The 18,371-nt window shown below is 31.2% G+C and overlaps 1 protein-coding gene across 1 annotated transcript in view; it reads left to right on the plus strand.

The window, feature by feature from the left end:
* Nucleotides 1–18,371, plus strand: part of LOC114338956 (protein deltex) — a 78,844-nt gene that overhangs the window by 16,606 nt on the left and 43,867 nt on the right. The window contains exons 4-6 of the mRNA XM_028289579.2: nt 1,445–1,660; nt 13,081–13,305; nt 13,395–13,734. Coding sequence (XP_028145380.1) covers nt 1,445–1,660; nt 13,081–13,305; nt 13,395–13,734 — 781 coding nt within the window. The remainder of the gene's footprint in view (nt 1–1,444; nt 1,661–13,080; nt 13,306–13,394; nt 13,735–18,371) is intronic.

Here is an 18,371-nt window from a genome sequence, read left to right on the forward strand (position 1 = left end):
AGCATAATTAGAGCCGCTTCTTTGATTTTTCTCTTTTTGCTATCTGATTCTTTCAGGACTATACTTGAATCTCTCCACTGAACTCTATGTTCATTATCCCATGCGTGTTGACATATTTGAGATCTATCAAATTCTCTATTTTTAATATAAGACTGATGTTCACTTATTCTAACGTCTAATGGTCTTGATGTCTCACCTAAATAAAATTGTTTGCATTCACAAGGTATTTTATAAATGCAATTCTTTGTTCTTTCTTGATCATTGTTAGGTTTAGTTTTAGATAGAATAGATCTCAATGTGTTTGTTGTTTTGAATGTTGTTGAAATGTTGAATTTATTTCCTATTGTTTTAAGTTTCTCGAATAGTCCTTTTATATATGGTATTGATATTTTCCTCGTATTATTTCTTGTGAATATTGTAGGATCCCGTTCTAAGTTGTTCTGTTCCATTCGATCCAATCTTGACAATTCCTTGTTTATAAACGATAAAGGATAATCATTTTTTAATAAAACAGATGTTAACAATTGTTTTTCTGATAAAAAGGAATTTTCGTTAGAACAAGTAATTTTGGCTCTATCATATAAGGATTTAATGATTCCCTTTTTAACGTTGATGTTGTGATTTGATTTGTAATTGAGATATCTGTTGGTGTGTGTTGGTTTTCTATACACTTGAGTCTCATATCCAGTATCCTTCTTTGAGATCAAAACATCGAGGAAAGGTAGGCTGTTATTGTATTCCTTTTCCATTGTAAATTTTATTGTCTCTTCTTGATCGTTTATAATATTCAGGAACGTATCCAACAATTCTGATCTATGAGGCCATATTGAAAACACATCATCTACATATCTACAAATACATACAAATACATATGTATGTATTTTGCAAAGTAGAGTAGGGAAAAATGCAACATTTATTGTCTCATTAAAAAATGTGTCCCAAAGTTATTAAAAAAATAGTTAAAATTTGTTAATACTTTAACATATTAAACAGATCTTATTCGCTATTGGGAGTGGAAAAAGAAACGAGTCAATTTTTGATGAAATATATCCCCCTGTTAACATATCCCTTTTTACACTAAACTTTATGTACTATTTTGTAAGTGTCTCTTCTGGAACAATCAACCTAACTTACAAACTCAGCTACATTGACTTGTCCCCTTTTACCACAATTAAAACATACTTTTTCAACCTATATTTTAGTTAATCCCATTTTCATCAAAAAGTGGCTTATCCCCTTTTTACACGCCTGACAGCGTATTAATCTAAGCATTAAGCGTTTCTTTTTTTTTTGTATTCTTTCCAATCTAAACAAAGATTTTGAGTGGTCCTATAAAATGGTTTTAGTGAATGTGAATGTCTTGGTTATCCAGAAAGCATTAGAAAATATTATGCCAACCACACATATTGATAAAGAGTACTTATTAGAGCTGTTTTTGTTATAGGGCGTAGAAGTTCAAATATAAGAAACTCATCTAGGACACCAAATAGTTCTCAGCAAGGTAATGGTACCAAAGTGATAGGCAGTAGTGCAATTTTGAATCAAACTGATGGCAATAAAAAATCTTCCAATAAGAAGAAAAGTGGTAAAACAAAAACTGGGAATGAAACCACACCAGCAAATTTGGCAAGGCAGATTCTCAACAATTTAAATATATTTAGTAAGTTTGGTTATTTTTATTTTATTTGTACGCACAACAGACCTAGGTTATTTTTATAAAACATAATCATAAGATTATGATTATGTTTTGCTATCAGAAGTTATCCCAATAGAAATATATATGCCATGTTTATTAGATGTCTCTTTAATCATGCCACTGTCAAGTCATACCTCTATAGATTTAACCTATCCGAATCAGATCTTTGCGATTGCAATGGATATGTTGACGATATTAATCATTGGTTGTTTGGATGCAAACATAATGATGTTGCAATTAAGTTTTTGATGCACAATCTGGTTCAAGAAGAAATACCTTTCCCACAAAATAATGCTTCTCTTTTATATTTGTCTCGTAGAAATTCTAAAATTAAACAAATCATCTGGGAGTTTTTAAAAAGGACTAAGAGGAAAATTTAACTTGCACTGAATGAGTTCGGTTGAATGTGTTTAGCAATAATTATTGTTTTTTATGTTTATCCTTATTATGTAATATTGTCTCCCTGTGAAAGTTCATTAAGTAGATTTTGCAGGGAGGTAATAAGAATAGAATTGTATAAAAAATTATATTGAATAAATTTTAAAAAAAAATACAAAAAAATATGTATACAAAAAAAAAGTATAAAAAAAATTAAATCTTATTAAAAAAAAATTAAATAAATAAAAAAAAGTATAATAAATTATAAAAAAATAAAAAAGAGAAAAAAAAATTAAAAACACAAAGAGGGTGTAAACCTCCGCGGGGTTGATCCGGGTTGAAGCCTTATCGCTGTGTAAAAAAAACATATATTTATTAGCATTTAGTATTAGTATTTAGTATTAGCATGTAGTTTTTTTTTGTCGATTTAATTATTTGTAAATTAATTTAAGTTGGTTAGGGCCATGAATGAGGAGTATACCTACTGGTCAATTAAATGTTTCCACTTCTACATATGTATGTATGTATGTGCGTGCATAAGTATTATATGTGCGCACATGTACCTAATGTATTATGTAATGCAATGTATTATATTTGGAATATTGTAGCAAACAGTAATTTATTATCTATCGTGGCTGAATGGATCAAGTAATCCAAAGCCAATAAGGAAGAAAAAAAAATAATAATCATAAGATTAACTAATTACAATTATTTTAAACAAAACTCAAACTGAAGTGTACAGTAAGCTCCATGCTACTAGATACATGGATAGGTACCTAATTGCTATGCTTGTGGGCTAATCCGGTCTGTTCTCAGATGTGACTATCATCCCTGTCATGTTACTGTCAAGAAACTATTCAAAATAATTATTTTTCCATATAAAAAATACTTTAAGTAATATAATTGTTACCCTGCTTTAAAATTCCGGTGAAGACGGATATCAGAATGATAATGATGATGATGACCCTGCTTTAAAATAACTTTATTCAAACACCAAGAATATTACAATAATTTAAAACTTTTACAATTTTAACAAAATGACAACAGTAAATCGATGGCTTAGTGTGAAAACCTCGTATCTCATTTTTTTTTTTTCGAAAATGACATTTTGATGGTTTTAGTTTGAAAACCTTGTATCTGACGATCTACAACTGTTAGAAAAAATCCAAATACACCTGACTATTTTCTACAGCCGAAAAAAGAAACCACGTATATCAATTGCTCTCTTATTTAGTGTGAATACCACGTATATTTATAACCAAAACTTTGGTACTTAATTTGGAGTGTTTGTTTAAGAAATCCGACTTGGAGAAATGTTTTTTTGTGAACAACAAAAGGTAGTCCGGCATATAAAAACATTTTATGAACCTTAAATCAAAAGATTTGTACTGTATCAACCTAGTATTTGGAGGTGTGCAATAAGCTATGAAAAATGAAAACCTCGTAAATAATCATAAACACGTATATCAAGATATACGAGGTTATCATAGTTACTTGGGCAAAGGCTCTATATACTGCAAGGATATTTACGTGTTTTTCATAGTTAATATTTGTATTTTCAATTTAATAGCAACATTTAACACTTTCAGCTCTGGGCCAAGATCAGATATTTGTCTCAATGTGCTCAAATTAAAATACGTAACAGTAGTTTTTGTTTTTAGATTATATTATGCAGAAAATCAGTTTTTTGCCTCTCTTGTAAAATTGTAATTTAATGAGATACGAGGTTTTCACACTAAGCCATCGAAATGTCAAATACAGCTGATCTATTGTTTGTCAACTTTGTATGTTAATATTCAGTTTCTATACATTTTCTGACATCTAAATGGCACTAGACATAAAAAATAAACATTGAACCAATTGAAGAGTCCTTGACTGTAATAGCTCAATGTTTCTATGTATCTAGTAGGGTAGCGGTTACTGTATACAAAATTCTTAACTACTCTGAAGGACCTGATGAACAATATTTCTCTGGTCACTTCTATTTTCTGCTTTTTTCCAGTCACTCACCTTCATGTGTTTAAGGTCTTCCTCCACTTTATTAATCCACCTCATCCTGGGTCTACCTCTTCTTTTGGGACTGATTAGTTTTCTTGTCGTAACCAGTTTAGGCATTCAGTTTACTGCCATTCTTTGTACATGTCTCAACCAGCGGCGGATCCAGCATCGTTAAGAGGGGGGGCCGATTGGCTAAAATGAAAATCGGATCGAAGAACTGAAAAGTACCTGATCAGTAATTTTTAAAAATCTATCGAATAACACCAAATACGACCTTCTACTCCATCCCCTAGAGGTGGGGAGATTTGGATTCCTTACGTAAAAGTAAGCAACTTTTATTCGAGACATTTTTTCTATTCTATTAAAATAGTTAATATAGAAACAGTCTGTCTCGAGAAATACACTTCCAAATAAAAAACTAAAAAACACGTGTTTAATATTTTTTAAAAACCTATCGAATGACACCGTGTCGTGTTTGGTGGCATTCGATTCGATAGGATTTTGAAAAATATTCAACTTATGTTTTTTGATTGTTTATTTGAGAATGTGTTTCTATAGATATTAAACAATTTCTATAAATTACCCATGGTATCACGATAAATCGTTTTTCCGATTATAACGCCATCTATCCAGAATTCGAAAAAATGTCTCGAATAAAAGTTGCTTACTTTTACGTAAGGAATCCAAATCTGCAATTAAAGCCGGGGGGTCTCCATTAAATATTTTAAAGTAACCCCCATTCCACGTAGGGAGTCGTGTTTGGTATCATTTGATAGAATTTTATAAATTATTGAACACGTATTTTTCATTTTTTCGATTCGATCTTCATTTCGCGAAATATTCAATGGTTCCGCTACTTTTGGGTTGAGACACCCTATACATAAAGTTGATGAAATAAAAATAAATATATGTAGTGAATTATCATTAAAATTTAAAAAACCTACAAAATGACACTTTATAAGTTAACAGCTTACAGTAGTTTCGGAAATGTAATAATGAATTAACCGAATGTAATTTTCAAAAAATCAAAATACTTTACTTTTTTCAAGGCAAAAAAATTTATGTCGAAATAGTTTTAATTTTATTTCGTAATGGGAAAGTACATTATGTGACACCTCATTTAAAATCGTTTGAAATACTGATTACAAAAATATATAATACGTACATGTGCAAAATTTTGGTAAAATGCTTTTTAAACGCATTCATTTTTCTTCGAATCCTGAGAATACTAATACAAGAATCTTTGAAAAATTTAAACGCAGAATAAAATATTACATTATTACCGAGGGCCGAAAGTCCATTAGAATAAACAAAAAGTTTCTTTTGAATGATATATTATTTGAAATTAACACGCTAACGGACAGAACGTATATAGACGTCTAATTTACATTGATGTAATGTGACACAACGTCTATAGACGTTGCATTTTCCCCTATTCTACTTTGCAAAATACATAATATAGTGTCACAACACTTGCTTATACATTTGACGCACTGTCCGTCAACGTGTTAAAAATCATAAGTACTCAATTTTCTCTTTTTTTCGCCCTTGTAACTTATTAAAATAAACATTATAGAAGTTTTCAGGGCCTTCATTAAATTTTTCAAAAATACTTAATAGTTTTCTCAGGATTATAAAAAAAATGAATGCATTTAAAAAGCATTGGACCGACATTTTGCACAAGTATTGCCTATACATTTTTGTAATCAGTATCTCAAATCTCAAAAGCTTTTAAATGAGGTGTCACATGATGTACTTTCCCTTATGAAGTTTAAAATTTAATTTATTACCATAATTTTATATATGTGGATGATTGCATCCCGCGACATAAATGACTATCTATCGTACTCGTGGAGAAATACTCACTTCTGTCAAACGTGATATAAAATAAACTTATATAATATAAAAGACATACTTTCATGTATATAAGACATACCTTTTTCCATAAAACTCTCGAAAGTAGAATTGGTATTTACTGCATCATCGTTGATTTATATCGGACACACTGAAAAATCGCATGACTTGTTTTGAATGCTCTCAGAACTTAAATTTGATCCAAGATCAGTAGGTCTCATAGTATGATCTATCTGATAAGATGTACCTTGTACATATTTATTATCACCATTACTATTAATATTATCACCCAAATTACGTTGATTTTTAAAAAAATAATCAGTTATATTGCGACATTTGAATTTTTTACTTTTTAAGTTCTCGCTAGAAGCTTTTGATCCCTTTCGTTTATTTGACATCTTATAACTCTTCGTAAATCACAAACTATATTAATATTAAAAAAGAAGAATAAACTTAAAATACTATTAATCAAGCTAACAATTTACAAACTAAGATCTGTATTGTTGTTCTGAAGCTATTTCCTTGTGGCATTTTTATGATTAATTATTTATATGGGAAATAAGCCACAATTAAAATGAAAAAAATAATTTTATTAACGTTTCGACGCCCAAATCGGGTGCCGTTGTCAAAATACCTATTAATTGATAATTTTATTATTAATAATAAAATGCCGTTGTCAAAATAGGTATTTTGACAACGGCACCCGATTTGGGCGTCGAAACGTTAATAAAATTATTTTTTTCATTTTAATTGTGGCTTATTTCCCATATAAATAATTAAGATCTGTATTCTTTTTCCAAAGTCAGTTTGCCAACTGTCGGCTTTTGAGATTCTTTGATGCCGATGCCGACCATTGGCGTGGAAATTAAGAAAAAGGATCAGTTCATCACATGCATATTTCAAGAAAAATCATATAATTTTTATTCATTTTTGCATAATTATATTCAGGAAAATCTCTCAATTTTTGGGCAGAAATTGTTTAAACAATTTTTTAAACAAATTCAAAATATCACCTTTTGTGCTCCAAAAAATATTTTTTAGGTTTTTGGGTGACTCGAAATAAGAAAGGTAATTTGTCATTTTTCTCAAAAGTTAATAGTTTTCGAGTTATAGGCGATGTAATATCTGAAAAATGCGAAAATACGCATTTTGGAGGTTTAAAACTCATATTAAAATTATTGTTTTTGAGGTTGTCAAGAGCTTAAATTGAAGTTTAAATACCTATTCATTTTGAAGATTCTGAACAGTAATCGGGTCTAACTTCGATTTAGACCGTTGTTTTTAATTGTTAATTATGCGCGTCCATCCGATTTTTATGCTGTATACTATTTCAAAAATCTCTTATTTTGCTTTGTTCTGAAAAACATTTTTTTGCTTATTTTGTGTGTCATTCTAAACAAAAAAGGTTTCTTGTAATTTTCTAATATGTTAATAGTTTTCGAGTTGTAAGCGATTTAAAATCTGAAAAATGCAAAAAATACGCATTTTCGAGGCTTGAAAACTCATATGTAAGTTATAGTTTTTGAGGTTATCGTGTGCTTAAATTGAATTTTAAACATTCATTTCAAGATTCTAAAGAGAAATCGGGCCTACTTTAATTTAGACCGTTGTTTTTTAATTGATAATTATGCGCGTCTATCCGATTTTTATGCAGTATACCATTTCAGAAATCTCTTATGAACTCAGAACAATGAAAAGAAATATTTTGTGTTTAGAATGGCCTAAAAAATCTAAAAAAAATGTTTTTTGAAATAGTATACCGCATAAAATTGGATGGACGTGCATAATTAACATTTAAAGAATATCGGTCTAAATTGAAGTTAGACCCGATTACTATTCAAAATCTTGAAAATGAATGTTTTCAATTTAAGCTCTTGACAACTTCAAAAATAATAATTTAAATATGAGTTTTTTCTTAGACGAAAACTATCAACTTTTGAGAAAAATGACAAGGTACCTGTCTTGTTTAGAATGACCAAAAAATTAAGAAAATTATATTTTGGAACAAAAAAGGCGATGTTTTAAAGTTTAAACAAATTTTGAACAAAAAATTAGCTCGACGCCCTTCAGATTTGTTTAAGGGGATATTTTTAAACAGGAATTTGCAAATAAATCGAATTATATTTTTTTTCAGATTGGAACGTCCTCACAATATGGAATATCTACCTATTTTCTTTGTAATAAACTAATAAGTTATAAACTGTCTTATAAACATTGATAAACGTCCTTTGCAGCGGTGTCAACCCTACCCAATTTTTTATTTCGTCGCTTTCGTTTTAAGGAATGATATGTAACAGTTCCTAATTTAACAATTTTTTAGATCGTCTTTTACTCGATTTTTGTTAATTCCTGAATTCTCGAAACAATTGCATTATCAGTCATTCCAGTATATTCTTTTTTGAAACGAGTTCATATTGGACGTGCAAATCGTTGTTTTTTAATTCGATTTATTATTTATATAGTAGCAAAATTAACCTAACCTTCCAGTTAAAACTCCGCCACTGTTAGATGGACAACGACAAAATTTGTTTGTTGAGAAACAGGTGTTCCGCTGTGCTGTGTTGCCACCAACGATGGCCGAAATACGATGCCAATTTAACGCTAGGCAGAGTAGGGAAGAACTAACTAATAGTGTTCTTTTGTTGTTGAATTGAAATGAAATATATAAGTAATGGATGTGACCATCACAGTTTGGTTTTTTATTACTTAAAATTTGATACTTTCAATGTTTAAACTTGTTTTAACATTAAAGCAAATTTTTAATATCTCGTTAAAATCATCAACATGGCAACGTCAATTTAAAAGGGGTTTCTTAATTTTGTCCAGCATACAGTGTTGCCGATACTCTAAAATTTCTTTAAAGTATAATATATACAAAGTTGGTTCAATTTATTAGTAAAGGCCCATTGAAATTTTAAGTACCTAGTTAACTAATTTATATATTTTTTAAGAATATTTGCATATTATCTTTCTAACAGTGTCATTGAATAACAATTGAATAGTAAAGTAGAGAAAAAATTTTCAGAATATATAAACTTGAGAATTTTAGGAAATATATCTGACAACCTTGATTCGAAAGCCGGTCTCTTTGATATCAATATGACTGCTGATTATGTTGGAAAATTATTAGTGGATAAACTGTACGAATCAGTATTAGAGATGTTACTACTTGCATCGATATACAAAATACACTTTAATTACTAATAATTAATAAGGTTGTTATTTTTTCGTGGTCAGCTATCGACCTATCGGCGTGTGAACATATTTATATTTTCGGCGAATTAATATAGTTTTTGCTAGGCGCGCAATTTTCGAGAGATTTTCGGCGAAGCTGTTATCTGCAAACGATTTTATAATTACTAGGTATACGTGGAGATGCAAGTATGAGTTCACAGTATATAGGATTACATATTTTTTTAAATATGCTTATATAATTCATATAATATTGTAATTTTAAAACATGTATAATTATCCATTTGAAAAAAAAATAAATGAATGTTTTGTAATCTTTATATTATAATAAAAAAAATAAATCACTTGGGTTGAGAGGGGGGCCGATCGCCCCCCCCCCTGGATCCGCCACTGGTCTCAACCATGTGATTATTTGTGACTTGACGAACCTAGTGATGGTAGGTTCTTTGTACAAAGCCATTAATTCCATCCTCTGAATACACGTCTCAATATTTTCCTTTCCCCTCTTTCCAGAGTATCCTCTTCCTTCTTATTTAATGTCCATGTCTCGCAGGCATATGTTACTGTGGGTCAAATTATTGTATATTTCGAGTTGTCCTTGTCTATAAACTTATTTTGAGTTCATCGGGTGTCTTAACTACGTAATTTTTTATTCACTTTTGCTATTCTATTTTTATTTATTATTAAATGGTAAAACCGTTTTTTATAATCATACATATAATACTGAAATAGAACATACAAAAATAGTTAAATTAGAACATATCGTCGCCTTAATACTATAACTTGATAACTCGAAATTAGTAGTTCTGAGATAAACGGGCTTAAAGATATTTGTGCTGCTACCATCATGTTGGTAAATACGGAATTCACTCTGCAGCTCTAAAATACTATTCCTTAACTTTTTGGCTACTGATCTATTTAGGAATACAGTGCAAATTTGTTTTCCAATATGGAAAATAACATGAAAAATTAAAGTTATCAACTTTTAGCACTACCATAATGTTAGCATTTGGTAATGTCGCATGTCGTGCCAAGTTGCATCTAAGTGAACTTTTTAATAAAACTTTTAAGTATTATTTTGGTGAAAATTAGCCCTCTGCGATGGAGGTTGTCAGATCTGCTAACAGTTCTCGAATTTTTGCAATAACATAAACCGAATAAACAGATAGCAATTACAGTCGGAAAAATGAAAGAATACCCATGAACAAACATATAAAACACGCTGTATTTTCCTGTCACCATGTCACACGAAAAATTGGCCTGCGCAAGTACATGTAATAATTATTGTTACATGTACCTGCATAATTGTACGTGGTAAGCTCAATGGTTTCAGAAAAGTATGTGCTACAACTAGATAACTAGAGTTAGCTAATTATAGCATTCAGTGTACTTCATATTCACGATTATTTCGATTAAACAATAACACTGTTACTAATAAACGAAGTATAAAAGTTATACTGAGAATAAATCAGGTATAGGCAAAATCACTACCAATAAACATGGAATAACTTAGGTATAGGTTATACTTGGTATAAGAATTTAGTCCAAGTTTATACCGACCCACACCATTGTTTAAGTCTGGTGTAACCTATTTTATGACTGTCAAAGTCATCAGAGACAAAAATATATTATTTTTTGATTTGTTTTGTGAGTAGATATACAATAAAAAAATGTGTTTAAGAGGTATTGCGGCTAACGAGGAAGTTGATAATTTAATTAACATGATGGAAAATACACGAAAAAGGAAACTTTCAAAGAAAGCATACATTCTTTTTCAAACAAAGCAGAATAAAAATCCGGTTTCCTAAAGATGATGTAAGATTTTTAGAAAAATTAGTAGGTGATTCACTTATTGTGAACAAGCGAGGAGGAGGCTTATCCTCCACTCTACAAGAAAAATAAGGTCTTTATTTTCTATAGTATGTAGAAAATCTCTCACAATATTCTTCAAAATATGCTGAAATTAACATATTTACATTGCATTTATAAGTCAAATAAATAAAGTTTACTTTTTCTTCACTTTCCCATTTAATGTAACGTTCTGTTTTATTTGAAGCCATTTTATGAAATGCTCAAACATAACATACAACATACGAAATAACGATTTATTACAATACAGCAGAAAATACAAAGTTCCTTTTATTCGAAGCCATTTTATGAAATGCTCAAACTCAACATACAATATAAGAAATAACGATTTATTAAAATATAGCAGAGAATACAACGGCCATAGTCCATCAAAAAATTATGTAATCTACATATTTTTTGAGTTTATACGACTCATAAAGGGAAAAGCAACTGCGGGTAGTTCATCAAAAAATGACGGAATTTGGTGTATTATTTGTAGAGAAAAGTCAAAATTGACATATTTTACCCAATATATCGTTGTTTTATGCATTTGTGTAGAAGATTGCGTCGTTGCCAAACTAATATTTCGGAATAAAGTGGGAATACTTATAACTAACTTATACGGAGTTTATTGGTAACAAATTATTTTTGTATTATATCTACCTTATACTTGGAATAACTATTCTAGATATAAATACGGAATAACCTTAGAATACGAGTGTTTTATTAGTAAGGCAGTAACTTGATAACTTATCTTGTCAAGTTTTAGCACTGAATATTAGGGGCATTTGAGTTTTATCAACTTTCGTGAATCATTGATAAATACTTAACCCATTTGGAGCGAGTTATCAAGTTTTTACACAATATGGAGGCAAATAAAATACATCTTGTGACCTAGTTATCTCAAAAACGTCAATTTTTGGAGTTATCAAGTTGTAGTACTAAGGCGACGATATAGAAATATTTGATATTTACAAAAAACAGTCAAATTATTAGATTGTCCACCTGTCGACGAAACTTCGCTAAAGAAACCCCTGTTGCTTCTAGATTATAACAATTACCCAATCTGATGAGCCTTGGCAATGGGGAGCAATTAGGGGCAAACAAAACATTGTTTCTTGTAATTCTTAAAGGCACACAAAATCTAAACAAGGATAACAGTTCTTCTGAACCAACAATTTCGGATATAACTTTAAACAAAAAAATTAAGTCTGCTAACAATCTACGGTTTGACAGAGATGTAAGTTTCAGAAGATTTTGAAAGTAGCACAGCAGAGCCTCAAACGATTTGAATGCTTCAGAGTGGCTTATTACGACCGGATTCTTGTCAGTGCTTTCATCCCCTTCGTTGTCTGAGTTTTTATCATCATTCTTATACACCTGGTTCAATATATCGCTGTCTGTTAATTCGTTCTGTTCGTCTGCACTCAACCACTTGTTAACATCGTCTTCCTTCATTTTTTCACATCCTGGCAGGTTCTTTAACAGTTCGGCATTCTCTTCTTCGTTGAAAGTTTCATTTGTACCTTCTTCTGGTTTCTCTTCCGTCCATTCATCAGATGCTTGGTGGTCTAACAGCTTCCTCCATGACCATTGTTATTGGTTTACCATGTCATCCCATACTTGGGCCACCCACATCACCACATCCAAAATGTCCACTTTTTTTAGAGACGGTAACGTTTTCTCCTTCATCAATTCCAGCAATCAATACCGTCAATAATTTTCGTCGATAGACACATTTTATAGATTTTGTAACACCTTGGTCCATATGCTGACAGAGAGATATCAGATTTGGGGGCAAAAAAAGAGACTTTATTTCGCATCTTTTAGTTCTGGGTCGGGATGAGAGGGTGCGTTGTCCAACAGTAGGACTGCTTTCTCGGTAGATCCTGATGGTAGCACCGTCCGGATGTGAGGAGGTCTGGATGTGACAGGGCCGGATGTAACAGGTTATACTGTGTTTGTATTTTCAACCCCCTCTATCGGCACAACTCCAAAATAAATGTTTGTTTGTATATTTGTTTCCTAGGTTATTTCTCCGTGGAAATAATTGTAGTTGTATATTAGTCTCTTACACCCTTAAAAGTAGTAAGTAGTTTTTCTCTCTATTTAAGGTCACAAATCAAATGCAACACCATTATTCCAAAGTACAGAAAATAAAACATTATTAGATGCAGATAGCAGCAGTACCAAATCAGGTAGAAGGCCAAGCTTAGACACTGTTTCAACCTATCTGAGTCAAGAGAGTAGAGAGAGTCAAGCTACAGCTTCCACTGCAGATTTAATTAATTGTAGTGGTAGTGACGATGGGATTGCAGACGATTTGCCAGCTATTGTAGGTAAGTTATGAACCCATACAACATTGTAGATACTGTAGACAGAGACATTTTATAAATATTACTATTATAGTTGAACTTTTTCTGTATAGGTTTAGATCCAGCTAGTGCAACCATATCACAATTTGTGAGAATCTCAAAATCTAGCGAATGGGCTCCAAGGCAACCATGTCCTGTCTGTCGACAACCTCTCAAACCGTCTATAGTAGTGATTGCTCTTCCTTGCAATCATGTTCTACATTTGGACTGCTTGAACTACGCTCTGACGGAACAACAGGAGCTTGGTACACACTTACATATACAGTGTGCTGTTTGCGGATGTATATATGGAGAAAAGCATGGAAATCAACCACCTGGTACCATGGAATGGAGAAGGGTTGATAGGAGTTTACCTGGACATCAAAATTGCAGGACAATACAAATTATTTATAAGTAAGTTATTTAACTGAAATATATTGCGTATAGACTTAGATAGTTTCTCAAAATATAATAATAATATTGATTCCATGGGGTATTATATTACTCAAATATACTCTGCTTGCTTCAGTCTTGTTGGGTACATTTTTTGGAGCGAAAGAGATACACATTTTCTGTGTAAAATGCACATTTTCTATGGTTTGTTTTTAAACCAGGAGTGAACTAAAAAGGCAGATTCACACCCAAAAAAGTCACTAGAAAAATCACCAAATACATCTTCTTTTTTTGTTGATAACATCGTCTTTCGAAGGTAATCCATTAATATTATTATTATACTAATACGTCGCTAAAGAGTTCTAAAAACAACTGTTTTTTATATAAAAGAGACTAACGCCCGATTTCATAATAAAGTTAAAGTAGACTTTCAATTTAAAGTTGCCTTTAACAATGCAATTTTTATGGTTACTGTCAAACTTTAAATTTAAAGTCTACTTTATTTATTATGAAATCGGGTGTTAAAATCTAAAAATAAAGGAATAGTGTCAGTTTTTTAGTGTCAACAGCATTAGTGTCAAAATTTCATAATAGGGTAAATTGTCTTAGTCGAGGAAATAAAGCTGAAAAAATGGCAAAACCTCGCAATTTTTTCGTCCATCATCGATTTGTACAAAAATTTGGGATTAGGCTCATTTCATCCACTAGTTCATTTTCTATATTGAGCCGTTGTACGCTTTTGGTTTTTTAAGGGTGAAAACTACCCCTAATTGTAAAAAATTATAAAGTAACATTTTAAACTTTAATATTGTTAACATTTGGTTCCTATTAGTTACATAATGATTGTTTTATGCTTTAAGATATACTATCATAATATTTCAAACTTTAAAACCACCCTTGTTGGAGCTAATATATAAAAAATGTACTTATCCTAAAAGAATAATTTCGGCTTGCATCGATTTACTTAAAAATTTGGGATTATTATCATCTCACCCTGTACTTCATATTCTATAAGATGCTTAAGGGCGTTGATTATTTTTAGGGGTGTTAACTACCCCTTATTTTCAAAAATTATATAAAAACATTGTAAACGTTAATATGGGTAAAATTTGGTTTTGATTGGTTAAATAATGATTGTTTTATACTTTAGGATATAATATCATAATATTTTCAGCCCTTAAAACCACCCTTAATAACATTACAGTTTTTATAAGTAGATATTTTAATAGATCTATACAGAAAAAAGTAGAATTAAAGAATTACAAAAACATTTATTTACACAAAAATACGAATTTACAAATGTGTAAAAATACAAATACAAATAGTTTTTTAGTCATGTTCCAGTATACGAACCGGTTCTGTGGTATTATACATACATTGAAAATTATCCATAAGGGGGTTATCCGAATTTTTCGAAAAAAAAAAAATTCGTTTTATAAACATAGCTTTTTCATTTTTGGCGATAAAAAGTTTTTTCAAAAATGACTTTGTAGGATTTTTTAAGAGTTATAAGACTGTTTAAACTAAATTCAGTAAGATCTCTTAGTTTTTATTTAGGGTGGGTTTAAAGTTGTACAAGAATTCATCTGTACTCAGTAGATATATCTTAAAAACACCCTGTAATTATCTACGATAATTACTTTCAGTATTTATGTCATCATAACAACATTACAACCTTCATTCGATTATATAAATATTGTTAGCCAAGATCACGATTCACTAATAATTGCAGAGTCAATTATAAACACTTTTCATGGTCGATGCTGAATAGGCATTTCTAAATATATAAACAGTTAAACTATAACAAGGGAATTCTTTATTATTATATTAGACATTCGTCATTCTATTTTGGTGATCAGACGTAATATTTCCACATTAAAGATAGTGTCTCTTTCTACACGAGATGTTCTTTGGGTGCGGTGCTACCAGCTTATACTAATGCGAGTGTAAATAAACCAACTCAACAAGTAAAAGCGTATCAATTATTCCACCCCTCGGATAAGGGATAACCACCCTCACCGGGAGAAGATAGCCTTAGTGCCCAGGGCTGTCATATGGCGATCCAGAACCAGGGAAGAACTCAGGACTGGTGAACAGGACAGGTATGAAGAAACACGTCAATGTTCAGGCACCTAGACCACCTTAGACAACAGTGTGGTATATGTAAAATGGATGGAGACATCAGGCCGACGCGGAGCTGAAAATGGAATAGGATGGAGATGGAACATCGTGGGACAATGGAAAATGGACAATGCTATGGAACGTGCAGCGAGGACTTGTGATACGAACAAAGACGCGTAAAAGTGGTAAGTCCATATTAGCTATTTTTATGGTATTTCCTGATTAATATAAAGTATAAAGTATAAACATTATGTGCTACCTTAATTACATTAATATATGTTTCAAGTTTACCTATTTTTACTTAATTATTCTATTCTATTACCAATATTTATCAATATAAAAAGATTTTTTTACCCTCATATTAAGTTATTATAGGACGCAATGATACAATTTTATATGATTTTTACATATTTATCAACGTATACTTTATCATTGCTGACTTTTATTCATTTATTATTTGACTACTGATTTTTTGTACATTTTTGCAATTTTTTTATGATCTTAATATTTGCTATCGTAAATATACCTATCAAAATAAATATACGATATAACAAATATACGCTATATGCATAATACATTTAAATTATTATTCTAACTACTTATTTACAATAACTATTTATATAACGTTATTTATTTTTGAATTTTTATTACTACTGCAATTTTTACATATTTTTACCATATTATATTGACGTATTATTTTATCTCTATATATTTTTTACTATATATCTATATACTACATATCTATATACACCGTAAGACTATCGAATTTATATTTTCGCTAAGAAGTGCAGAAGCGGGAAAAAAATTATGTATAAATGAGTAGCAACAAAGTTACTTGGGAAGATTTTGTCAAAATAGTTGAGGAAATTGCACAAGAAATAGACAGGCAAAGCAGAAGAGTCTTAAAGAAAAAAGTTCCGAAATCTAAGGACATAAAGGAAGAAGTAACGACACAGCTAATTAAAGCTTATAACAAGTTCACACAATTGACTAGGAAAAACTGGGAAGCACTTTCGGACAAACAAAGGGAATCGTGCAACAAATATTTTGGAAAAATCAGAGACAAAGTTATACGATCATTTCAAGCAGTAAATGTGAGAACAGTGGTTCCAAGTTCAATACATCAACCAATCGACGAGGAAGTTGAAGAGGAACAAAGCGACGAGGAAGCAGAAGAAGGAAAAAGCGACGAGGAAGTAGAAGAAGAAATAATTAACGACGGAATAAAAGAGGAAAAAGGTGACATAAAACAAGATATAACAATATTAAACATGGCTTTGACAATCAATGAATTTTTGAATATAGCAAGCAAGATATTGCCCAACGAGTTCGATGGAAGCGCAGGGAAATTACAACCATTTTTAGACGCATTAGAACTACTTGGAAAATTGGCAGAAGGTCATGAAGACACAGCTGTAACGCTAATAAAAACGCGACTCACCAATAAGGCTAGGAACCTAATAACCACAGAAGATACGATTCCACGGATAGCTGAAGCACTAAAGAAAGAATTAAAAGGTGATAATCCGAAGAATTTAATAGCCAAATTAGCAAAAAAAAAGGCAAGGGCATAGAGATGCAGCAGTGTACGCATCTGAAGTGGAAGAGTTAGCAGAACAATTAAAAGTAGCATACATAGCGGAAGGAATGCCACTTGACTTAGCAAAGAAATATACGACGGAAGCCGTAGTAACAACAATGAAACGAAACGCTAATGCAGAGAAAGCTAAGCTAATACTGGAAGCAGGTAACTTTACATCACCGCAGGAAGTAGTATCTAAATTTTTGTCGATCGATACGACTGAAGAAAATGTACAAGGAAGAGTCTTAAATTATAGGACAAACTACGAGAATAGGAGAGGACAGCAGCAATACAGAAGAGGATACCATAACAAATATGACAGAGGAAGAAGAAATAACTTCGGACAACGGAACGAAGGAGAAGCAACGGACAATCAACGAAATTATTCGAACAGAGGATACAGACAATTTAACAATCAAACATACAGAGGAAACCAGAGAGGCGGACGTAACAGGAACGTAAGGTTACTAGAAATAGAGGACAGTCAAGAAGAGCAAGAAAACCAGCAGTTGGGGTTTTGAATGAACAAGAAGTTGGAAGCACACAGGCAGAAATAAAATATAACATTTACAACTTCGACCTAAACCTAACGAACTTTGTACGAATGAAAACAGGAATTCTTGAAAACACAAGCACTTTTATCATAGACACAGGAGCTGACATTTCAATACTAAAATGTTCACAACATTTTATGAAGGAACAGGTGAAACCAAACACAAAGGCAAAAATAAAAGGAGTCACTAAAGGAGAGTTGCAAACAATGGGAGAAGTTGAGACAACACTCGAAGTAAAAGGAACTCGATTCGAACACATCTTTCAATTGGTAGAACCTAACTTTCCAATTCCAACAGACGGAATCATTGGGAGAGACTTTATTTCTAACTTTCAATGTATACTAGATTACGCAAACCTTAAAATGCACATTAAAGAGGACAACGATTGTTACATTAGTACG

Source organism: Diabrotica virgifera, chromosome 3 (assembly GCF_917563875.1).
Source record: "Diabrotica virgifera virgifera chromosome 3, PGI_DIABVI_V3a".
Classification (NCBI taxonomy): domain Eukaryota; kingdom Metazoa; phylum Arthropoda; class Insecta; order Coleoptera; family Chrysomelidae; genus Diabrotica; species Diabrotica virgifera.